This window comes from Gossypium raimondii, chromosome 2, assembly GCF_025698545.1.
Source record: "Gossypium raimondii isolate GPD5lz chromosome 2, ASM2569854v1, whole genome shotgun sequence".
NCBI classification, from domain to species: domain Eukaryota; kingdom Viridiplantae; phylum Streptophyta; class Magnoliopsida; order Malvales; family Malvaceae; genus Gossypium; species Gossypium raimondii.
In genome coordinates, this window is record NC_068566.1 from 4,072,020 (window position 1) to 4,096,869 (window position 24,850).

Genomic DNA, 24,850 nt, shown 5'->3' on the forward strand with positions numbered 1-24,850 from the left:
ATGTGCCTGGTTAGTTGGTGAGCAGCAATATTACAAGGCATATTCACTGCTTAGAAGCTTTCACGCTAAGACAAATTGAAGTATGCGCTCTTGCCAACATATCTTGTCGATGGAGTGCGGTTAACACTATTGGCTTTTGAATTGGAATCGTGAGAGCTCGGTTTGGAGAATCTTCTTATGTTTCTTATAACGTGAATTTGTTACATTGGTCTTTCCTTCTACAGAGCAATGAGCATTAGTTTAGCTACTGATTGCATGTTATCTTTCCCTCGTTCTTTGTATCCTATTGGTCGTCATGTATAACAAATCATATCATAGGTGTTTAGATACCATCTTACTTAAAAATAGAGATTTTATTTGCATTTCTAGTGTAGAATTTTTTCTTAAGCATAGGAAGTAATTAGTGCTATGTTCCCCTCTTTCTTTAATCATTATAATCTGGCAATTGTTGTTAATGCATTCCAGATTCTTCCCTCCTAACTTGGTAGCTAATCTTTGATACTGTGCAGGGGTCCACCTTCAGCAATGCCATCTCTTCAACTGTTGCAGTTAACCGAGCATGGCCAAAATCTTCTGGCCTCTAGGAGGTATTGATGTATTTTATTGGTGATAATAAATTCGTATACCAATAATAGTGGTTAATATATTAACTGTTGCAGTTAATAGAGGTTTCTATTGATAAATCAAGTAGAGCCATTTTGTAAGCCTCCCTTCACTTGAATAATGAGCAGCACAACTGAAGGGAGTGGCCCTATGGATAAACAGCTCTATGCTTTGCACAGATTAGAATCTTTAAAATGTTTAAAGAATGATGCAACACATGATCCTTTCATGAAAGCTTTCTTGCATTGTAGGTTTAGTTCATGAATACCCTGGCATGTTTTCTACACTCGCTCTGCATGCATCAACTGCAATTTTGGGAGCAATATTATCAAGACATCCACTCTAAAAGAGTTTTTCCCTAATGCACAAGGCTCCCAACTTATGAAGATTTATCATGCGCAGCATCCCCCCTCTGGTTACACGGGCAACGTTACTGTTGCTACTGAGGCTCTCCCTCGAACGGCATCCATTCTATCTATCAGGAAAACCTTGAAAGTTGCTCCTTTGATTATTATAAAAGTATTTTAAAATTTCATAAGGAGAGCAATGTAGAGAAAGAAAATCATGATGTTTTTTTAATTTACTTCAGACAAGCAGAGAGGACATTGAGACACTCATTGTTCTGTGGAGTGAGTGAATCCATATAAAACTGGTTTTGAGTAATGCCTTTGTGATCAGGTTGTTCATAACTAACCTTGGGGCTTTTCCACCCTTGGTTAAGCCAGTCCTGTTTTGTCTTCCTATAGTTGTACTAAATGACAGTATAAAAGATTGGACCTTTTAGATAAAATACCATCTTATCAATCATCTTTCTTCTAAGTTTTGGTACTCTTCAACATAATTGCAGTTTTTTATCTCTGTTACCACACTATCAAGGTAAATATGTTATATGACAAGATACCATTCTTCACCCCACTGATCCAGTGGGCCTCCGTTGGATGTCCATGCTATGACTTATAATACTCTTATTGTATTACAATTCTTCATTCCACTGTCCAGTGTTTTATTACTTTTATGGTTTTACAGGAAGACACTACTGCTTGGTTCTGGTATTGTGGCTGCTGGTGGAGCTGTTGCTTATTTACAATCACGGTTTAGTAGTAAAAAGCCTGATTCACCTGGTCATTACAATGGGACCCGAGATAAAAGAGAAAATTCAGATAAGGTCCTTAAAAAGAATAATAATGTAAATAGAACTAGAAAAAAGAAAGGTGGATTAAATTCCCTTCAGGTTTTAGTAGCATTTCTTTTATCCAAGATGGGCAAAGTTGGTGCAAGAGATCTTTTGGCTTTGGTGGGCACTGTGGTAAGCCTTTCTATTTGTGTTGCAACATACTGTGGTTTAATACTGTGTTTGATTCCCGAGTTTTTGTTATCTTTTATCTTTTATTAGTTTCACATCAAACTTTTTAACTGCAATTGCAAACATTATTAAGAAAATAGACCAGATTAAAAAAAGGTTGGAGATTATTTGAGGTTTACCCTTCAAAAACGGGGCTGTATAGTTTTTCCCTGATGTTGAATCTTTGGGGTAGAGGTGCTGCTTGACCTGGTGCTAAGTGGCATATAACAGAAGGCTTTGGTTCAAATCCACTTTTATGCTAGACAATGATAATTTGTTACGACAATAAAACATCAGCCAACGGCTTTACTGATATTGTAATGATTTTTTAGGATCTTTTGATCTAGAATAGGAAAAATACAAGAAACTAAGGTCAGTTACCATGGTCTAGTTGCTTGATTTCTTCCTTCAGTTCTTTTTGTATTTAGTTAGTGTATTTGGTGATATAAGAAACATGAGAAGGAACTGGGTATCTATCTGCTTTTGTTATACATGCACCTGTGCAGAGAGGTATATAAACACCTGTGATTTTAGCTTGCACTTCTCATGTCAAATACATCAAATATAACAACTAGGATAGAGAAAACTTAAAAATGGTGAATGGAAATGTAATTCCCTTCCAAGGGGATGTGTCATAGGAGACTTTTGTAGCTTGAACTATAGGGGATTTTCTGTTCTTGTTAAGAAAAGCATCTATCTTATACTTTTTGCAGGTGCTGAGAACGGCTTTGAGCAATAGATTAGCAAAAGTTCAGGGATTTCTATTCCGTACTGTTTTTCTCCAGAATGTACCATCATTCTTCCGGCTAATCTCTGAAAATATTCTTTTGAGCTTTCTTCTGTCAACCATTCATTCTACTTCAAAGTACATAACTGGTATCCTAAGTCTGAGGTTCAGGAAAATACTGACGAAACTCATCCATGCACATTACTTTGAGGTAGTTGTCTGCTTTTGCTATTGGAGTAATCTATATATACTATATTTTTCTAATTTCTGTCCTATGTTATGCTCATTTTTAATCTGGTTAGATCAGGTATCCTTTCATAATTCATGAACCATACTCTGTTATTCAAATTTTCTCCTGCATGTGAACTTATCTTCTTTGCACATCTTTATCAGTGGCAGGAGGAATACATGTTTGTTGTTTTGTATTTAGTTGTCTAATATTCTTCATATCTGAGTTGGTTTTTTCTAATGTGCATGGTACCTTTAACCAAAGCATTGTGGGACTAATGTCAAAATCTAGCCTAGGTTTCTGATAATTAACTTCAGAATCATATAAAATTCTTTTTTACTGGAAAAGTTCCTACTCAAGTTGTTGTAACATGGCTGACATCTGAAGGGGTAATGCCACTGAGTAAATTTCCTATGGGTGGCGAAAGTTCTACAACTTCTATTCTACAATCTAGAGATCAGATGCCTTTTTCCCATCTTTGAGGATGATGTTACTTTACTATTGTTTGTTCCCTTGTGCAGGAAGCACATATCTATTGGATTATATGCATGATAAGTTTCTTTTTTGTTTTCTTGTTCTAGTATGTTTTCTCTATTGTTTTAACATATATAATTTCAGAACATGGCATATTACAAAATATCACACGTTGATGGACGGGTACGGAATCCTGAGCAACAGATTGCTAGTGACATACCAAGATTCTGTTCGGAGTTAAGTGAGCTTTTACTGGATGATTTGACAGCAGTTACTGACTGTCTTGTTTATACTTGGTCTCTTTGTTCTTATGCTGGCCCAAAATACTTTTTCTGGATATTGGTAATTCTTTATCTATACTCTTACATGATTTTCTGGCAAGGCTCTGCCACTTTGTCAGATTAACAAATTGGGTTGCTTTATAGGGATTTATTCTGGGAGCAGGAGCTGGCATAAAAAACTTCTCTCCTGCTTTTGGGAAACTAACGTCAAAAGAACAACAGTTGGAAGGAGAATACAGACAGCTTCATTCAAGGTTAAGGGTCCATGCAGAAAGTATAGCATTTTATGGTGGAGAAAGTAGAGAAGAGTCTTATATTCAACAGAAGTTTAAGACTCTTGTTAGGCACTTGAGGGTTGTACTTCATGACCATTGGTGGTTTGGCATGATTCAAGATTTCTTGTTGAAGTATCTTGCTGCTACTTTTGTTGTTGTCTTGATTATTGAGCCTTTCTTTGCTGGCCATCTTAGACCTGACTCTTCAATATTGGGACGGGCAGAGATGTTTAGCAATTTAAGATATCACATCGGTGTTGTAATTCCACTATTTTTGGCCCTGGGTACCCTTTCTATAAGTTCAAGACGGGTAAATCGTCTCAGGTATTTCTTTGTTGATTTCTGGCTCTGAGAGTTGTTAGTGATATAACTTTTGGAAGAAAAACATGTGGAGTAAAATTAGGCACTTTCTGAGAGATCTCCATTGAATTTTACCATGCACATCCATAATATTCATGATGAATATATTTCTCATTCTGTAATAGTTACTGATTAGTACAAGGAACGTGAGAGACAGATTTCTGGTTCATATAATAACTTCAGTTTAATTCTTATTGTTATTTCTTTTAATATCTTCCAGTGGTTATGCTGACCGTATTCATGAGCTAATGCTTATATCAAGAGAGCTAAGTGCTGATGATAAAAAAGCATCCCTGCAAAAAGCTGGAAGTATAAATTACTTAACTGAAGCTAACTTTGTTGAGTTTTCCCGTGTCAAGGTATTTGAGATGATATTTAACCATTTATGATTCTTAATATGCTTTTAGCATTTTTTTTTTCTAATAGCTATAATGCTATCAGGTTGTCACTCCAACCGGGAATGTTTTGGTGAAGGATCTCTCTCTGAGGGTTGAATCAGGATCTAATCTTTTAATTACAGGTTTTTTCCTCGAAAATATTGTAATTTACATTATTACCTTTAAGATGCCTTTTGCAATCATCGCCTCATCTTTTTTACTTGCTTCTATTTTACTTCATTCATTTATATTATTGTAGAGGAAGTGTAATGACTAATGTGCTTTTTATTGGAAACAAGAGTTATACACGTATGTGTGTGTTTTATACATGCACTCTTGGTTTATCAGTGTATATATGCTATCCTTCTTTATATTCATGTTCCCCAAATTTAAGTGACTGTTGTTTGAAAGGGTTTAAAGGATGTATTGTGACTTTTAGGCCAATAAAAATCTTTTGCTTTTTCTGTTCTGAAGGTCCAAATGGCAGTGGGAAGAGTTCCCTTTTTCGGGTTTTAGGTGGCCTTTGGCCACTGGTATCTGGCCATATTGTGAAACCTGGAGTTGGTTCTGATCTTAATAAAGAAATATTCTATGTGCCACAAAGACCATATACAGCTGTTGGAACCCTTCGCGACCAGTTAATCTATCCTCTTACAGCAGATCAGGAGGTTGAGCCTCTTACACATAGTGGAATGGTGGAGCTATTGAAAAATGTATTGGTTTCATCTCATAATATATATATATATATATATATATATTTTTTTTTCTATTTCTTAAAATTGTATTGGTGCTTTTTATTTCATTTTGAGTTTTATTGGCTACTTTCAGAATAATTCTTCACTTTGTTGTCCATTCAGGTTGACCTTGAGTACCTATTGGATCGTTACCCACCTGAGAAAGAGGTTAACTGGGGAGATGAACTCTCTCTTGGGGAGCAACAGAAATTGGGAATGGCTAGACTGTTCTACCATAAGCCTAAATTTGCAATTCTTGATGAGTGCACAAGTGCTGTGACAACTGATATGGAGGAAAGGTTTTGTGCTAAAATTAGAGCCATGGGTACATCATGCATAACCATATCACATCGTCCAGCACTAGTGGCATTCCATGATGTGGTTTTGTCCTTGGATGGGGAAGGAGGATGGAAAGTTCATTACAAAAGGTACAGAACATAATTTTGTGGTGATCACATATCTTACCGATTTTTTGGGCGCGTAACTGAACTTCTATAGCACTTGCAGAGAGGACTCCTTGTTAGAAAGTGAAGGTGGGATGGATTTGACTAAACTTTCTGTGACAGACCGCCAAAATGATGCAATCACTGTTCAACGGGCATTCACTGCAGCTAAAAAGGTCTTAAAACTTAAGAAACTTTGTTTTCATGTGCTTTTGGTTTTGTTTGATTGGACCTGTTTTTCTCTCACTGCAAAATTTTGAGTGAATTTGTTTAGGAATTTGCATTCTCAAATCCAAAGACTCAACCATATGTATCAGAGCTCATAGCAGCATCACCCTCTTTGAGTCATGATGTTAAGTTACCTGTGGTTCCTCAACTCCAGAGGACTCCAAGAGTACTGTCTTCAAGGGTAGCTGCCATGTTTAAAGTACTGGTATGAACGGAACTGCCTTTTTTTTTTTTAATTATTTGCAGAAATTAATCTAGTGCACTTAAAGGATGATTTGCCCATCATGGATTAGTAATGATGGATTTGATCACCTTTTACTAAATGTTCTCAAATATGACTCTGTAACTGTAACATAGCTTATGCAAGTACTATTATATTTTAGTTATCTTCAATATTTGAATTCTAGTAAACCTGGTGCAAGAAATCCTTAATGTTAGGAATGAGCACATGTTGTTCTCATCCACTAACACAAGTTTATAAATTCCATCTACAACCTTAAATTCTTGTGTTTCAGGTACCTACCGTATTTGACAAACAAGGGGCTCAACTACTTGCCGTTGCTTTTCTTGTTGCCACAAGAACATGGTTATCAGATCAGATTGCGACATTAAATGGTATTAGAAATATATTATTCTATTTCTTATCCATTTTAAAATCTGAGAGATTGTTTTTACTTTTACTTAAATGCATCTATTCTCAGGAACTACTGTGAAGTATGTTTTGGAGCAGGATAAGGCAGGATTTATACGATTAATGAGTATAAGTGTCCTTCAAAGTGCCGCATCTGCTGTCATTGCTCCTTCCTTGAGGTAATTTTTTATATTCATTATGACCTATATGTGAAATACTTAAACAAAAAGAGGGATATACAGATAGAGAAAGATCTATAAGTTAAACTGTCTATTGAGTCAGTGCTAATATTAACAGTGTTATTTTTTTATTATTTGTAACAGTTAAATTATTTACTTTTTGCCATAAACACTGTTCTGGTTTGTTAGTCTTTGTAAATAGCCTATTTCTTGGTTTACAGGCACTTGACAGCTACCCTGGCCCTTGGATGGAGGATTAGATTGACTCAACATTTGCTGAAGAACTACTTAAGAAATAATGCATTTTACCAGGTTTGATCAGCTCAGAAACAGTGATGCCTGAATACTTGACAGGCATTGCACTGAGTTAACAGTTTTCACCACTATTACCTAGACTTCAGCAGTGCTAAATTCACATCAAATGCATCTTCTTGTAGGTCTTTCAAATGTCGAGCAAAAATATTGATGCAGATCAAAGAATTACTGATGATCTTGAAAAGTTAACAACTGATTTATCGGGGTTGGTTACCGGAATGGTAAAGCCATCTGTTGACATTTTGTGGTGAGTAAATTATCTTCATGTATTATAGTACCACTATTGTTTTGGTCAAATATTTTAATTCTAGAATTATATGTTCCTTTATTCCTCCCTTATCTTTCTAAGAATTATTCTTAACAATGCTGAAAATTTTAAGGTTCACATGGAGAATGAAGCTATTAACAGGAAGAAGGGGCGTTAGCATTTTGTATGCATACATGTTGCTTGGTCTGGGTTTGCTAAGGACTGCTACTCCTGATTTTGGTGATTTGACAAGTCGAGAACAACAACTTGAGGGAACCTTTAGGTAATTCAATCTCGGTTTAGAATCCATGCTGGTAATACTAACTGCTAAGTAATAACAATGCTACTGCACATGGAAATACTTGCACCGAATATCTATAATACAAAACTGATGATAGAAACTGGTGTTTTAAATCGAGACTGCTCTGGTGGCCTGAACAGGAAGCTCAGGAACTGAGCTGGGTGGTACAACCCAAAAGTATAATCAGAAGTCAGAAGAACCATAAAACTTGGTTACTAGCTTGAAAGTATTTATTTTCACCCACTTTTCATAAATATTACAGCCATACAATCAGGTTTTAGAACAAGTAATGACCCATGGAACGTCCTCTCTCTGAAAAAGAGGAGGAGAAAAAGTCAAAGGCTTTAAAAAGACATTGTTTTTGACAGAAATGACCAAAAAAAAGAAACTCTCTGCTACTGTCTCCTCAACGGTTTGGAGATATGTAATACAAAAAGACATGTTCCCATGGGTGCATGCGAGTACTTTTATGAATATCTTAATGTTGCTGCATACATCATTTTAATAACTTATACTATATGTTAATTAGGTTCATGCACGAAAGACTGCGGACTCATGCTGAGTCTATTGCTTTCTTTGGAGGCGGTGCTCGAGAAAAAGCTGTAAGATACTTGAATTTGTTGTTGTGTCCAACGTATTTAAATACAAAAATGTTGTTTCTATCATTGTTGACGCATACAAAAATTTCCTTGAGGAAAAATAGACAGAAATAGGGAGTATATGTAACCTTTCTATGGGTTAGCAATTGGAAATTTAAATACATCCTTATATTTATATTGCACAACTATGGTTTAAGGTTTACATGCCTGGGCTGAACTGTAATGAACTCCTTTTTGTTATTTCCTATAAATTGCTGGTTTCGGATAAGCTTGAATTTTGCATCAAGATCTGTTTAAAATATCAATTCTTGATTAAACTATCTACAAGTTGCAGGTTCCATCTGTAATTAGAATAAGTTTAGTACTAATGTTTTTCCAGTGGCAGATATTGTTTGATTATTGTGGACCTTCTCTATCGTTTTTCTATCATATAAAAGGAATGTTTTGCAGTGAAATGACAGCACTTCAGGCTTTTTCTCGTTTTGTAGTGGGGGACATGACTAAACGATTTGTTTTATGCATAGAATCCATCTATAGCTATTTTTGCATGGATCATGGTGCACTATTTTTTCCCTTTTTGCATGGTTTGCTGCTGTGCATGCAGATATTACTAGAACTGTTTTCCCCATAATTTCCATGCCCTCTCCCCTAATTCTGTGCTTCTTGTACTAACAGATGGTCGAGTCAAGATTTAGGGATCTTCTTGATCACTCTTCATTACTTTTAAAGAAGAAATGGCAGTTCGGTATACTTGACGATTTTGTCACAAAACAATTTCCACATATAGTTACCTGGGGTTTGAGCTTATTATATACCTTAGATCACAAGGGGGACCGATCCTTAGTTTCTACTCAAAGTGAGATTCCGACTCGATTTTGTACTACTTTTGGTTTCTCTCCCTCCTCTCTCTGAAATTTCTTCAATTTTGTTTAGTTGAGCTTGGACATGGAATACGATTCCTGGCATCTGTTGTGTCTCAAAGCTTTTTAGCCTTTGGTGACATCATGGAGTTGAATAGAAAGTTCCTGGAGCTATCCGGAAGCATCAACCGAGTTTTTGAGCTTGAAGAGCTTGTTGATGCTGTTCAGTCTGGTATATCTCCTTTTTTTCTGATATAGAAATTAGGGTCCTTGTTTGGTAATGGAATTTTTGCATTGATAAGTTGATGTGTCATCCAACCAGGGGACTTGAGGACTGATAAGGTGTTACAGTCTCATGGGAATGATCTCTATGCTGGAGATGTTATTTCTTTTTGCGATGTCGATATAGTTACTCCATCAGAGAAGCTGTTGGCTAGGCAGTTGACATGTGATGTAGTACCTGGAAAAAATCTGCTTGTTACTGGTCCGAACGGGAGCGGGAAAAGTTCCGTCTTCAGAGTACTTCGAGGTCTATGGCCCGTTATGAGTGGAAGGCTTTATAAACCATCACACCATTTGGACAAAGAGGATATTTCCGGTTGTGGCGTCTTCTATGTTCCTCAGAAACCATATACATGCTTGGGAACTTTAAGGGATCAAATCATATATCCGCTCTCTCATGAAGAAGCAGAGCTGAAGGAATTAAAGTTGTATGGAAAAGGTAAACTTACTTTGCACAAGTTGCATTGCTTTCCTTACCTTTTTTCTGTCATCTACCGACACAATTTTGGACTTAGTATGGGCATATAACCCTTCAAGTACCCTCAAAATACATGGAAAAAGTTGAAAAAAGAGCGAGCGTATTACCCGTGTTGGACATTAACTCGTATCTAAAAATCATACCAGAATCTGAAGAACATAGATGTACCTGAACTCTTCATTAAGAGTGACATACCAGTTTAGAAAGCATGGTAGAATTACTTATTAGATTTATGTATGTTGTTGGGAATTATGAACATACAAAATTTCAGGTAAAAGCTCAGCTGACACCACAAACATTCTCGATGCACGTCTGCAAAACATTCTCGAAAATGTTCGATTGAATTATCTTTTGGAAAGGGATGAAAGTGGTTGGGATGCTAATCTCAGTTGGGAAGACATCCTTTCACTTGGAGAACAGCAAAGATTAGGCATGGTAAGTTAAAACTGAACTTGTTGCACATTCAACAACATTTTTCACTATTTATACCAGACAGGAAATCTATTGTTTGATATCGAACTTTCTGTTTTATCAGGCACGGTTATTCTTCCACAAGCCTAAATTCGGTATCCTAGATGAGTGCACAAAGTACGTAAAAAATCCCTTTGTTTTCTGTTGAAAAGACACTAATCAGTTATCCAATTTACCTTTTCCTTTCGTTCATTGCAGTGCCACGAGCGTCGACGTTGAGGAACAACTTTATAGACTGGCCAAACATTTGGGCATAACTGTTATTACCTCATCACAGGCAAGTACTTTCATGCAACGGGCTAACGTCGAACATCGTTAACTCAGTGGATATTAAAGTACTTTGGGATGCTTGTCATGATTAACTGATACAACACTTTCAAATACAGACATGACAACAAAGTTAGCAACAAACTGTTGCATGTTTCAATTGTCATTTTCCCTATGCAGTAATATTATCTTGTTTTGCTATTGTATATTTTTTTCAGCGGCCTGCTCTAATACCATTCCATGCTTTGGAGTTGCGATTTGTCGATGGTGAGGGTAACTGGGAGCTTCGCTCGATCGAGCAGTGATTAACGTTCTGTTTGTGTGCTGTACGATGTTTTGAACAAGAACTGGGGGAAACTCGAACCCGAATTTGCAGTTTCATTGAATCGGTTAAGCGACTGGATAAATCTCTTTATCATGGTCAGAAGGAGGAGCAAGCCAAAGCCGGTGCCGGGTTCTGGTAATATCATAATTTTCCCCTGAAAATTATTTACTTTGTATTGTATACCACAGGCTGTCGTGTTGCTCAACGCATGAGGTTGAGACAAAAGGAGAAGCAAATTAGATCAAAGATTATTGAAAAAGCATAAAGAAAATTTTCATTTAAAGGTTTTTCATTTTTCTACCCCTATCTTTTTTTAACTTTTTTTTCCCATTTGTGGGGGTAAAATCCGTGGTCCTTCATGTTGAAATAATTTCTCCATTATTGTCATTATTTCTATAAAAAAAATTTCATGTGGTTTAGTTGTTGCAGTGATCATCATCTTGATAGGAGATATTGATGAAATTGAAAAATGAAGATACTGAGTGAGAATTGATGAAACAGGATTAAAATAGTGGTCGAAATCCTTTTTTCGAAATTGACTTTTTATTTTAAAATGAAAATAGATTCTCCACCAATTTTTTTTAATTAGTTATGATTGGATCACTTCAGAACTTAGTCATTTTAATAAAATGTTAGTTTGTTAAAACGATGATTTTCGGTCTACAAAATTCAAGAAATGAGTTCGGGAGTTGGTTACGGATGAGGAAGGATTAGCACCCTCATAACACCCAAAATTAGTACCTAGTCGATTACTTAATATTTTGGCGTCGAATATTGAGAATCTAAAGAAAATTTAAAATGCGATTCATTTTTACATGATGTTATTTAATTAAAATATCGCTAACTGAATTAAAACTTATGTAAAAGGCCTTTTTATCTCGAGGTAACCAAAACAAAAAGATCATGTCTCGCAAGTTAGGAAACAACATCTCGAATAATTATTTAATTATTAATTAAACCTTATGTGTTTTTATTTTAAAAGGATGTTCGATTATCTCGGTTCAATAAGAAACTCGTACCCCGTAAGTTAGGGCAGGATTTCTCGAATTCCCTAATTAAAGAACATCATCTTGGTTCTAATTATTTCTTATGCGTAGAGTCAAAACGAATATAATATTTAATGTGATGTGCAATTAATTTATTTGGACATTGTATGATTATGTGCAAGCGTAATAAAATACTTAGCAAAAATGGAATTACTACATAAGTACAAATAAAATAATATTATAAATAAATAATAAAGGAATAAAATAATAGTAGCAATGATAATGATAGTACAATATTAATAATACAACTATAATGATAATAATAATAACATTGATCAATGGTAATAATAATAACAATAATAATCATAATACCATATTTAATAATAAAATAAACATAATAATTCAAAATAAAAATAAAAGCTGCATAAATGAAAAGGATAAATGTGAATGACATAAAAGTATCAAAAATAATAAAATAAATAATAAAATAACGATAAAAAATATAAAAAAGTAGGCAAAGGACTAAATTGAAACCTAAATGAAATTCAAAGTATAAATTAAAAAAAACAAATAAACAAATAAAGGGTTAAATCAAAACATGCGAAAGATTAAAGGGCTGAATGGGGAATTATCCCAACCCCATGTCATTCCCTTAAGTCAACAGTGGGTCAAAGGACCAGAATGTAAGAAAATAAAATAAAAGGGTAAAAATGAAATAAGTAAAAAGAAATATAGGATGAAATTAAAAAAGGAAAAAAAGCGGAAGGGTCTAGAAAGAAAATTTCCCAACCCTTCAAAAAATAGCGGATCCTGGGACTATTTGGGTCGGATCTTCGGGTTAGCATCAAAACGACGTCGTTTTGAGACTTCTGAAGCTAGGCCAAAACGACGTAGTTTCATTAAACTTATATATATAAGTTAAAAAAATATTTTAAAAAAGTTGTTTTAAAACTTGTTTAAAAAAAACATTCTTCCTTTCTTCTTCTCTTTTTTTTTCTCTCAAGACCCCTTTTCTTCGGTCACGGGGTCGGCGAGTCTACGCCATGGCCACCAGTCATCAGTGTCGGTGACCGTCGCTGCCAGTGGCCGAAAAATTGAAAAAATTCCCCCCAAACTCTTTTTCTTGCGTAGATCGTGGATCTGGTGATAGATCCTCTGAAAACCCAGTCAAAGTTCTATTAGAAGCTGAGAGACCTTTCGGTTTCTCTTCTCTGATGTGGCCGTCAACGAACCCTAATGGGTTCGAAGACCTTTTAGAGCGAAGGAAGGCCTCCCAGTGGCGATGAATGGGTAAGGTTTAAAATCTTATTTTATTTTCTTATATTTTTCGAAATAAAAAGCAAAAAAAAAAAAAAAGATGAACAACTTAAGTTTTTTTCTTAACTTAGTTTTTTTTTCTTTTTGTATTCGATTTTTTTTCTTCTTTTCCAATCCCATTACAAACATTTTTCTTTCGAATTTTATAACCGAAATATACTACATTATATTACTGATAACCGAAATATACTACATTATATTACTATTTTTTTGTTGTTCTGTTCTACTATTCTCTGCTTCTGTGTCTCTGTTTTTGTTTTTTTTTTCTCTTTTTTGCAGGTACCCATGGTGGTTAACGACGATTGGAAGCCACACTTTTCCATTTCAGTGAAATGGTGGCAGGGGAGGCGTGGGGACTTTGGGAGACATGCTTGCTGATGCGGCAAAGGCGGCGACTGGAAGGGCTAAAGGGAAATTAGGGTTCTTGATGTGTTTAGGATAGTGGACTTTGGGCTTAGGTTTTTTTAGATTTTAGGGTTTGAAAATGGATTTGGTCATTGGGCTTGTAAATTGGACTGTTAATGAACTTTTATTTTTTTGTTTTATTTGTTTGGGCCGGGCAAAATTGGGCTTATACAATACTGATGAAACAATTGTTTCATACATAATGATGAATACGAAGAAATTACCTATTTTTTCTTTTTGGGTTAAAAATTACCTAGAGCAAGGGTGAGTAAAATTCGATTCGATTCGAAAAATTTGATAAAAAAATTAAATTTTGAATTAAATAGTTTGAGTTAATTGAGTTATGCGGATCAACTCGAATAAAAAATCAAAATTTTTGGTTTAACTCAAATATGAATTATACAATTTGAGTTATTCGAAAATCCGGATAAGAAAAGGTAAAACTGAGTTATTTTGATAAATGTTTAGCCAAGTTAAAAGGCAAAACCATTATATTATTTATATAATTAAATAGTCTTGTACTTTGTCTACTAGTTAAATAATCGGTCAACATAAATGTAACGTTGAGTATAAATAATAGGATTTGTTAACTCGACTGAAATTTTTTTGACTCGAGTCGATTCAATTTGAGTTTGGTTGCTAAAATATAATTTGTCAACTCGACTAACTCGAAATTTTTTTATTCGACTTGATCGAATGCTCACCCTTATGTTAGAGTTTAAATATAATTATTTTAAAATTTAATCTTTACATATGTTTAAATAATTATTTTTTCTGGATTTTTATACATTGATTCTTTTATAATTTTTAAAATTATATATATTTTTACAAAAAGAAAAGAAAAGAAAGGAAAACCATATTAAATTCCTTGTGCTTTTATTTAATTTTTTATACGTAAGCATTCGAAATAGACTTTTCTAATGATGGAACTCTTTGTCTAAACGTTGGACATAAATTTTATAAATTTGGACAGCCTCAACTAAAACTTATATTTAAATAAATATTTTTAAAATTTTATATTATTCTAAAATAGGAAACAACCCTTTGGGTTCGGGCCAATCCACAGTTTTCTCTTCATAATCAACTTTTGAGAGGAAATAAAAAAATATAATGCTAAATTTAGCTACTATTTATCTCATTTATTATTTTAGTTTTAATTTTAATTTTTTTCAGTGAAATTTTAATGATACAAACATAGTAAAATTTCAAAACAAAGTTAAAAATTCAATAAATTTAAAAGAATTATATTTTAAAAAATTATCTATATTAACAATGAAGGACACATAAACTACTATGTTATAACAATTTAATCTATTTTCTGCCCAAAACAAAGTCATTTAAGTAAAATTTGAAGTTAAAAAATGATTCAAAAGAAGATTAGAGTTAAAATGTGGCAAGTTGGTGATTATCCCAATAGAAGAAACCTTAAATCAGGATCCAATTCATGACACTAGAGAAGGACGTGTCAACTGTTTAACAGCTGACAAAAAAATGTAACAGGATGAGCACTTAACTTTCTTTATTCCTTTAAACGTACTCTTTTTTCTTTCCCTATTCTTTTGGTAGGAAAGATTAAAAAAGAAAAACTGGGTTTGTAGTTTCTTCATAAAGATAGGTATTGTATTATTAAATCATGGTTTTGTAGTTGAATTTGGTGTATTGGGCAATTTGGTAGAACCCAACAGAAGAATGTCTTTTTCCCCTTTTTTTGAGAATTAAGGATGAAATATAGGATCATCAGACACCTCTGAAATCAACAAAAAAAAAAAAAAGGTTGGAACTTGTGTAAAAATCTCATCTTTGTGCAATATTGGATAGAAGAAAAGGGAGGAAAAATGGGAAAGAAAAGGTCTTTGAAGAGCAAAGCTGTGCACTTTGTAACTGATCTTACCACCGGACTTCTTAACCCCATCTCTGATAAATCATCTAAGCCTCCTGTAAGTGCCTCTCTCCCTTTGCTTTATCTCTATATATCTTGTACAGGCTTCCCCCTTTTTTTTTTGGTTGTTGTATGAATGTTTATGATGATGATGGTGTTGACATGCTCTATTGTTTGGTCAACACCCTGGATAAAGGGGCTTTTCTTATAGTTGTTTTGATTACTTTGAATGTTCATGCTGTAAGGTATTTGATTGAGTTTCTTAAGGTCTCATCTTTTTCTGGTATTAGAATTTATTAGATTGCTTGTTAAAATTCTTTGTCTGAACTTTAGATTGTAGGCTTGGTGTTGTGAATTTGTAATTTTGAACCTTTTCTGCAATGAAAAGAACATGGTTACCAATCCCAACCTATGTTGAAAGCCTGCAATCAGTGTTTCAAGTTTTTAATTCTATATGTTTTTCTATTTATGGTAGGAAACTTTGAGTGAGCCAAAAATAAGTCAAGTAGAGTCAATTAACAAAGAGGATGATAGGGGGGATCTTGTTGATGGCCCCGATACGTCTTCCTTTACCGCATTCCTCTATTCGTTATTGTCTTCTTCGGAATCAGGTCACAATGTGAACCTTGATGAGGAAGATGATAGAGAGGAAACTGGTGATGGATCCGACACAAAAACGAAAGAGAATGGTGTAAGGAAAAGCTTACTTTCTAAAGGTAAGCAATCACTTAGAGCTCTTTACCAAGCTACTAGGATAATTGGATACCGAAATCAAGACAACAAGGGCGATTCTGCCAAGAAAAGTGATGATGATGATGATGATGATGATAAGGGTGATACTAAATTCGACGGACTTGAGATGAGACATATGCAAAATGTCGAGGAACCTTTGGATTCTGAAGATCTTCCAGAAACTTCTGAACCATCATTGCTTCTTACGGAGAAAACAAGAAATGCCCTTTATGGATCACTTCCGGCCCTTGTTCAAGGGAGAAAGTGGTTATTGCTCTACAGGTGAAATTTCATTGCTTTTCAGTTCAGTGGACCGAATTTGGTCTTTCTTAGGATGTATAGTTTCATGTATTTCAAGAAACAGTTTATTGTCCGTTCCTTGATAAATCTCTGCCGGCCTTTGCAGTACATGGAGGCACGGTATATCACTGTCAACATTGTATAGAAGAAGCGTGCTCTGGCCCGGCCTCAGTTTACTGGTAATGTTTAACTTTATAGCATTATTGTTCTTGTTGATGATGCATGTTGTTCCGGTTAGATCAATGGGCTGATGCCATTTATTTTCTTGCAGGTTGTTGGAGACCGTAAAGGTGCAGTGTTTGGTGGCCTGGTTGAGGCGCCCCTAAAACCGACTAATAAGAAATATCAGGTGATGCTGAAAAGAAAACACTTATTGTCTCCAGCTAGTATTTCTTATAAGTAGTTTGTTGAAGTTGAATTTACATTTTGAACAGGGAACAAATAATACCTTCGTTTTCACAAATGGACCTGGTGGCCCGGTTATATACCGTCCAACAGGTATTCCCATCTTTGTATATCATTTTGAAATTGTTACTATCGCACGAAGATCATGTGTATGTGTGTGTCTGTGTTGGAATGTAGTATACTGACAGCTGAAAAATGACATGGAACTCGAGCATACTGACCTAATTGCTGGTATTTAGAACAGTTTCTCTCTGAGTAAACTTGGTAGATCTAATTGTGAACATCGAACAGGTGCGAATCGATATTTCACTCTCTGTTCCACAGAATTTCTAGCAATAGGTGGTGGCGGCCATTTTGCGCTTTATCTAGATGGTGAACTGTGAGTTATCTGTCCCCTTGGGTTCTTTTATATAAAATGTGATGCTGATAAACTAGTCAATGAAACACTGCGTTCTGATAGATTAAGATATTTTTTTTATGTAATTAGTTTGAATGGATCTAGCTCGTTCTCCGAAACCTACAGAAATCCCTGTCTTGCGTCCAGTAAAGACTTTGAAGTAAAGGAGGTCGAGGTATGCACGACGTACTTCCGTCTCTCTCTCTTGCTCTGTTCCGCACCAATGTCACTGTTCCATTTGCTACGTGTATTCGTATTTGACTTCTTTGTAATTCATTCATTTGTATCGTAGTTGTGGGGCTTCGTACACGGATCAAAATACGAGGAAATACTTGCTTCAAGCAGAATAGAGATGCCTGGAATTTGCCGCTGGTAAAAAACTTCACACCGGCTGCTGGTTCTCATGGCGGTTTTTGTTCGGTACGATCTTCTTTTGCTGTTTGCCGACTCAAGTAACGACCCGAATGCGAATATTTCTTTCAATTGTACATGTCATCATACATACTTGCCCAACCTTGTACATACAAGTGCTTATGCATATACTTCGTAATTTTTTCTTTTTTGTTCACAAGCTAAATGTTACTTGCAATATATGGACTATAGGCATTATATTTCGAGATATACGAGCCTTAGAATGTTTTAACTTCACAAGTGAGGTTAAAGAAACTTTTCGATGTCCCTTTTTTTATTTATTCCATTTATGAGTTGATTGTAGAACAAATTTTTAGTCGTTATATTTTCCGATTTAGAGAGTGATAATCACATGATAATGCACTTTGATTCCATAGGTTATATTAAAATTTAATTTTCATAATCATTTGCATACAAGCATTCTTCAATGAGTATGATTTATAAATTTATCCACTCAGTTTCCCACAACAAAGATAGATAGAAGAATCCATGGGTCAAGTCGGCTTTAGGCTAGCGCATAAATGATATTAATTAGCCTCTGTAGTTAAATAATATGTTTTAAATTTTGCTAAAGTTCATCGTATTTGTAAATGGTTAACATAAACTTATTTAAATCTGTTTATATGTTTTTTAGTTTTATTTTTTAAATTTTTTTATTCTAATGAACATATTTTAATATTTACCATATAACACTGTATATTGAACTTTTATACTATATAAAATAATAAAATACATAATGCATAAAAAATAAAATAATTATAAATTTGAAAAAGGGCAGAGGTTTGAATATTAAAAATCGAATCTAACTCGTATTTCAAACACGAGTTTAATTTTTTTTTGTCTAAACTTATTTTTTTCTAATATTTTTACTCAAATTTTATCAATAACGAACGTTCGGGCTTGTGTTTGTAACCAAGAAGAGCTCAAATACGTGTGTTAGCACCAATATAATGGCCAGTGCTTACCAATTCACAAGCTGAAGTTTTCTCAATGGCCCGTTAATATTTAACATAATTTCTAGATTAGCCCAAGATAAAGCTGCTAGATACAAATGAAGAATAGAACTTCTAGCCATAATTTACGGAGTTTTCTTAAATTTAAAATTTAACTTTTGTATTTTTATTTTTAGAAATTTAGTTTTTTACTTTTTTAGATTTCAAAATGATGTTGTAATGAAGGTGAATTTAACAAAATAATTTCTAGAAATTAAAATACAGAGATTAAATTCCAAATTTATGAAAACTAGAAGCACTAGTGACAGATTTCAACCAAAAATGAAAGTAGAGTAAGCACTGGCATTGGTTTCTTTCTGCAGAAACCTTACAAAAAAAAAACCCACTTCAGTTACCATTCTCTCTCTGAGCAAAAGAACCCAGGTTTGCCTGAAGAAGGGAAAGGTAGAAAATGGGTAGTAGATTAGGAAGACGAGTTGTAAACTTGGCGAGCCTTGCAATCAAGCTATTGATGCCAAACACTTTGGCCAACATCAAAGAAATAGCTCTCATAACCTTCCCATCGGCATCCAAGATAGAGATTAAACGCCTCCTCCAGTCCCTCTACGGTATCGATGTCGGCAAAGTCCCTACTCTCAACATGGTTGGTAGGTTCTTAATAAGAGTTTTAATGGGAGGTGTCCATGATTAAGTTTCTTTTTGTATTTCATTGAAGTATTATGGTTTTTCTTCTTTTTGATTGATAGAGCATAACCAGTATTGTGGTTTTTGCAAAAGGGTTAAGTGTTATTGAATTGATGAACTTGCTTTGGAGTTTGGCATGATTGTTGATCAAATTTCTATGAATGATCCGATGCCTTGTTGAGAAATCCAATGCCTTTATGTATGTTTGCTTTGGATTAATAAAAGTTGAACAATGCCTTTATGAATGTTTGCTTTGGTCTAATAACAGATTATCCATTAAGATTTACATGACTGAGATCACAGTTCCTTTTCCATTATGAACATGTTCCTTGCATCCTTCATTTAGAAGAAAGAGATGCAGTGATACTTTAAGATAAGGTATTTATGATGATAACATGCATTGTAACCTTGTGTAATAAGCTAGTCAAAGATGGAAAAATAAGCAAATAATGTTGTTGAGGCTATTGCTTGGTTTGAGCTGCTTGAGCATTTGCATCATAAGATGCTTACTGTGAATAAGCTTACGACACCGATCGCCTGCGTCTAAAGCTGAGTCTAAAACCAGGTTTATTTTGCCTTTGCTGTCCATCTCCATTGTCATCACTTTCTGCCACCACATGTAAAGAGTTCTTAATCTTCCTCCAGTTCAAAATCCAAGGTGATGCATTCTTGTGCTTGCTTGTTATCTTCTCATACTCTTGCTGAAGGTCAGAGTAGTCATTTTGTAGTTCTGCCATCTTTGTCTTCACATTCTCGAGTTCTGATTTGAGGTTCTTTATCTCTGTGTTTGTGGATGGTCGGGGTTCCTCTTGTTCAGAATTATCAGCTATTATTGATGATTCCTTACCTTGCATTGCCATCCTCATCTTTGCTTGCTCTGAAAATAAAACCTGCATGTATTAAATACATGGACCTTGTTAGCTTTCCCTGGTGAGCTTATCTACTATCAGAGAGTCAGAATATCAATAGCTTTCCCTTGACTGCACCTTCTCTTCATTCTGATGGCATTTTATTTCAATATTATGTTATTAGATGCATGTAATCAAGATAAGTTCTTTGGATTCACTAGGTAGTTTAAAGCTTGGAAACATCTAAACATTACCTTCTGGTGTCCATAATTGTCCTTTTGACCCTGTTTTTCCTTCTTCTCCAGTGAAATATTTTATTTTTCTGGTTTTAAGTGATCTGTGATTGATTTATCTATTAGTTTTTGCTCATATAGTTTACTTGAACTTTTCCTGCTATGAATGTGCACTGTATCGGATTGTCTCTAGGTGTTTTCACTAGATGATATGCTTATCAATGAAAAGTAGTTATATAGATGTTTGCCTAATGCTGACAACCGCTGTCTATGCTATACTTTTCTGCTTAATGCCACAATCTTGTTTTGCTTTAGAATCATGAATTGGTAGTTTTGTGTAATTAAGAATCGGCTCATTGAGCTTGACAGCTGATACAGTACAAACTGTCATGGGAAATACTGATGCAATTAAAGATTTTAAATATGAAGTTCTGAATTAAGTTACCTGGACAACAATTCTTAGGGGCAGCCGATCATTTTGTGCAGCATGCATGCATGCATCAAATGATAGTTTTTCACAGTTCATTATTTTGCACAATCTTCTGCGGTCATGCTCAGATAATGAAGGATGAGTCTGAAAAGGATATTGAGTTTAAATATTAAGATCAAATGTCAACAAGTGATATAAAAGGAATAAGAGGCTTAGCAAGTAACCTTTAGATAGATATCAATGGCTCTATAGAGACCGTCATCACATGATCGAGCATTTTCTGGCAAGGATTCAGCAAGAGCTTGAAATTTTGTGATGGAAAGGTTTGGATCCCTTGCTATTTCAGCCAAGTAATTGTCCAATAGCTTACTAACAGTTGTTTTCCCTATCTTTTGTTGCTGTTGTTGTTCATGCATCAGGAAATAGTCCAAAATCCTTTGCACCACATCTATGTTGTGCATCGTTCGCTGCTCAGGTGAACTGTTGAAGAAGGTATATATGAGTTGGAGTATAAAGCAGTCTTATTGCATGGTTATGAAAGGAATTCTCCTCTGGAGAGTTTCATTAGCTTGCTAAATTGTATAATCTATGAATGAGGTAGATGGTAGAATACTCACTTTAGCATTAGTCCTTGATCTTCATCCTTATAATTAGGAATCAGTAGATCGTTTGCATTGGCATCTTCCAGCATCAATCCGATTCTCTTTTCTAGATCTGTTATAAGAGCTGGAGATGCTGAATACACCATGGCTGTTTTTAACATCTGCAACAAGAACTTACATGAAACAGCTCCATTTTGAGAAGGAAGCATGCTTACTAGGCTTTCGATAATCGTTCTTTGTTCCTTGTTTTGTCCTGCACTCTCTTCTTCCTTCCTTCTCAAAACACTGAATTGCAACTCACTCTTTCCAAATCCATATCCTCTCAGTCCTTCCAGTCCCTCATCCATGTCTGGCAGCCACTTACCTGCATAATGCATTATGCATTTCCCTATGATCTCTGCTTTTGCTCCTTTTGCTTTAATTGCTGTCGTAATCCTCATGAAATGATCAATGCGAAGGGTAGCCACGTCGTCAAGCCACCAGCTTTCTTCACTAACTATTTCTCCAGTTGATGAATTCTCTCTTGAGGCCTTATAAGCTATTGAGTCGCAACATCTTCTGACAATCTGAAGGTTTTCTGCCCATGGAGACAGGGTTTCACAAGATTTGAGGACTGTAATAGTGTCTTTCCAGGAAGCCAGGACTACAAACGTTAGAAAAGCTTCTGCCTTGGTTATGAGATTTCCATCTTCAAATTCTTCTGTCATCTCTAGATATTCAGATGCACATCTAAGTGCTGCTATATTATTCGGGTTCAAGTCTGCTGGGAGACCGTAACAAAATTGTAGAATCATCTCGAATGTATCTGGTCCACCTGGAAATTTCTCAAGCTTGAGATCATGCCTGAATTTTGAGATTGAAGGCTGAAGTTCCAGCTGTCTGATGTAGCCACATTTTGATACCAAGGGATACTGTTTCAGGAGAAACACATGAGAGCTATTAGTTAGATACCATGGTTGGTTTTCTATCTTTTTATTCATTAATTTTCAAGTTGGTAAGATTTTTATGTTAATTGATATGAGTACATCGAAAGAGTAACTGGTTTCTTTCATCTTCCAACTTGGTCAGAGAATATTCAGAGTTTTGTTCTCTAGGAAAAAGTTTGAATCGTAGAAATCTGAAATTGTGATTAATCAGGGTTGAAAGACAAATTTTTTATTTTCCAATGTTCTATACTGTGTGTATACATATATCTATATCACATCATATCACAAGGGACTTGGAATGTCCTACAGTTGCCTTACTCTATGTTTTATCTATTTGTTCTTATTTAATGTTCTTGATTATTGCAGTTTAGTTTCGCTAAAGAAGGGTTCGAGTAAAGAAGGAAAACAATAAAAAGAAAGGGTCCTAACTCCTAATGATTATGCACGTCACTCGGATGCCACACAAGATCATTTTTATGTTTGCAGGTTACCTTGTGAACATTAAAGATGACATCCTGAACTTGGATTGCTAAATCTGCAGGGATTTGAGTTGTGGCAAACCTGCATTCGCTCAAAAAAGAAACGAACCGCGTGAGCTACGGAGATAATATACTCTGTATGCATCTAAACGTTTTTATTGATTACACAGCAATTATTAGTTGGAAATTATAGTGTTCTGGAATGAAGTTTTGAGAGCTTGAATAGCAAGGAATACATGTTTTTTTTTACCATGAGAGTTCTTTCCTTTCAAAGCTATCAGCTGCGAGGATGAGCTTATTTGGAACGACGATGCTTTGGTCATAGGGTTGATGATCGGTACCATCGGCGTCACTTCCAACAGGACTTTGAGGGTGAGGCATTTGAAGAGATTTCATGGTAATGTGCTCTTCCTGCAATAGTAATAACTGGCTTGTTGAGTAACTTGGTACTGTATAAATGGGTGAAGAACACATGAAACAAAAGTAGGGTGCAGTTTGAGTAAATGTGAGGAGCAAGTCTGTGGCTAGAAGGGACATATAAGGTCAATTTGGTTGGTGGTGGGCTCTGCTCATTTCACTGGTTTTTTTTAAAATAAGTATAGGAACTGTTGTAAGGAAAAAGATGGAGATGGATCAAGGTTTGATGTGTTATAATTGAAGGGAATGTTATGATTTGTCAATTTTTGAACCACATTTATGCTTTGGGTCGTATTATTAAACGGTGATTGTGTGGCTGACTGGACACAGACACTGTTGTCCCACATTTATTATACTAGTTTCAGTCCATATCCTCCATCATGCAATGATATCGGTGAATGTACTGTTTTAGGGTTGATATTAATATGTTGTCTTCAGTTTATTGATGTTTTTAAATGTTTTCATATATATATAAATGATTATTATATTTATTGTCTCATTTTTAGTTTCTTGATAAATTATATATATTTAAATATTTTTCAAATATATTTATAGTCTAATGTTTTAATTTTTATTTTTTATAAAATAAATTATATATCATATACACACGCAAGCATTCATATAAATAACAATTTAATTTAATAGTTTTAGTTTTAATATAATTATAGAAAAATTAAAATGACTAAGATAAAAAATTAAAAATTAGTTTAGAATATTAACATTTGGTGCTAATCGGTATAAATCGATATTGATTAAAATGGGTCGAAATACATTGAATAACTAGAAGGCACCAAATTTTGATTAAAATAAAACATAGATTACTTGATATTGATTTAGGACTGAAGCAATATGTACCGATCAATATAGTACAGATTATCATAGTCAAATCTGCTTCAAAATATGGTAAATCTTTCCAATGTTGTTAATTTCTGATGTTAAAATTTTATTTATGTATATGCTGATTTAAAAGAAAATCAAATATTCATTATTTATAGTAAGAGATTACATTATGGTTTTTGCTTGGTTTTTAGGCTGCTCATTTTTTTCTCATTTGGGTTTTTGTTGGAAAGCAAAGCCATTTATTTGATTTAAAAATTAGATAATATTTCTTATATACTCTGATCCTAGAAAAGGATATAATATTTTAATTTCACCATTTATTTAAATATTTAAATGGATACTAATATAAGAATGAATAATAATATTTTAATTTAGCCAATAACCTTTTAATTTAGTGGTAAAAATATTTATATGGTTAGATGAGCCCGTTTATCAAAAATAATAAAAATGGAACATTAAATAAATTCAATGATCCAGTATGATTACTATATTACTTAGATTTATAATTTTAACATTTGTGTATTTTCACAATTATGTTAATGTATGTTATGTATGGTATAAATATAATTAGATTTTTT

General features: G+C 34.4%; 3 protein-coding genes across 4 annotated transcripts; 2 read left to right on the forward strand and 1 right to left on the reverse strand.

Annotated features, from left to right (window-relative positions):
- LOC105787765 (ABC transporter D family member 1) lies at positions 1–11,447 on the forward strand. Its single transcript, XM_052627769.1, has 25 exons — positions 1–17; positions 510–587; positions 1,630–1,909; positions 2,659–2,883; positions 3,520–3,717; positions 3,801–4,255; positions 4,512–4,650; positions 4,733–4,811; positions 5,143–5,381; positions 5,526–5,830; positions 5,910–6,021; positions 6,120–6,278; positions 6,589–6,688; positions 6,775–6,883; positions 7,105–7,195; positions 7,321–7,445; positions 7,579–7,728; positions 8,276–8,348; positions 9,021–9,201; positions 9,279–9,437; positions 9,528–9,926; positions 10,237–10,400; positions 10,501–10,553; positions 10,635–10,713; positions 10,922–11,447. Exons 1-25 carry the CDS (start codon positions 1–3, stop codon positions 11,006–11,008), a joined length of 4,056 nt encoding a protein of 1,351 aa, XP_052483729.1. The 3' UTR covers positions 11,009–11,447.
- A 3,761-nt stretch (positions 11,448–15,208) lies between these two features.
- On the forward strand, positions 15,209–23,856 carry LOC105787767 (uncharacterized). Of its 2 annotated transcripts, XM_012614326.2 has the most exons (9): positions 15,209–15,673; positions 16,091–16,629; positions 16,754–16,826; positions 16,919–16,996; positions 17,082–17,145; positions 17,344–17,431; positions 17,540–17,624; positions 17,742–17,869; positions 22,903–23,856. In XM_012614326.2, exons 1-8 carry the CDS (start codon positions 15,572–15,574, stop codon positions 17,823–17,825), a joined length of 1,113 nt encoding a protein of 370 aa, XP_012469780.1. In that variant the 5' UTR covers positions 15,209–15,571; the 3' UTR covers positions 17,826–17,869; positions 22,903–23,856. The 2 variants fall into 2 exon arrangements, with proteins under 2 accessions (XP_012469780.1, XP_012469779.1); XM_012614325.2 differs by lacking the exon at positions 22,903–23,856 and having other exon boundaries at positions 15,210–15,673; positions 17,742–18,100.
- LOC105787766 (BTB/POZ domain-containing protein DOT3) lies at positions 19,723–23,552 on the reverse strand. Its single transcript, XM_012614324.2, has 6 exons — positions 23,266–23,552; positions 23,028–23,097; positions 21,626–22,521; positions 21,233–21,488; positions 21,024–21,152; positions 19,723–20,387 (listed from the first exon to the last, which is right to left on the reverse strand). Exons 1-6 carry the CDS (start codon positions 23,550–23,552, stop codon positions 20,019–20,021), a joined length of 2,007 nt encoding a protein of 668 aa, XP_012469778.1. The 3' UTR covers positions 19,723–20,018.
- Positions 23,857–24,850: the final 994 nt, after the last annotated feature.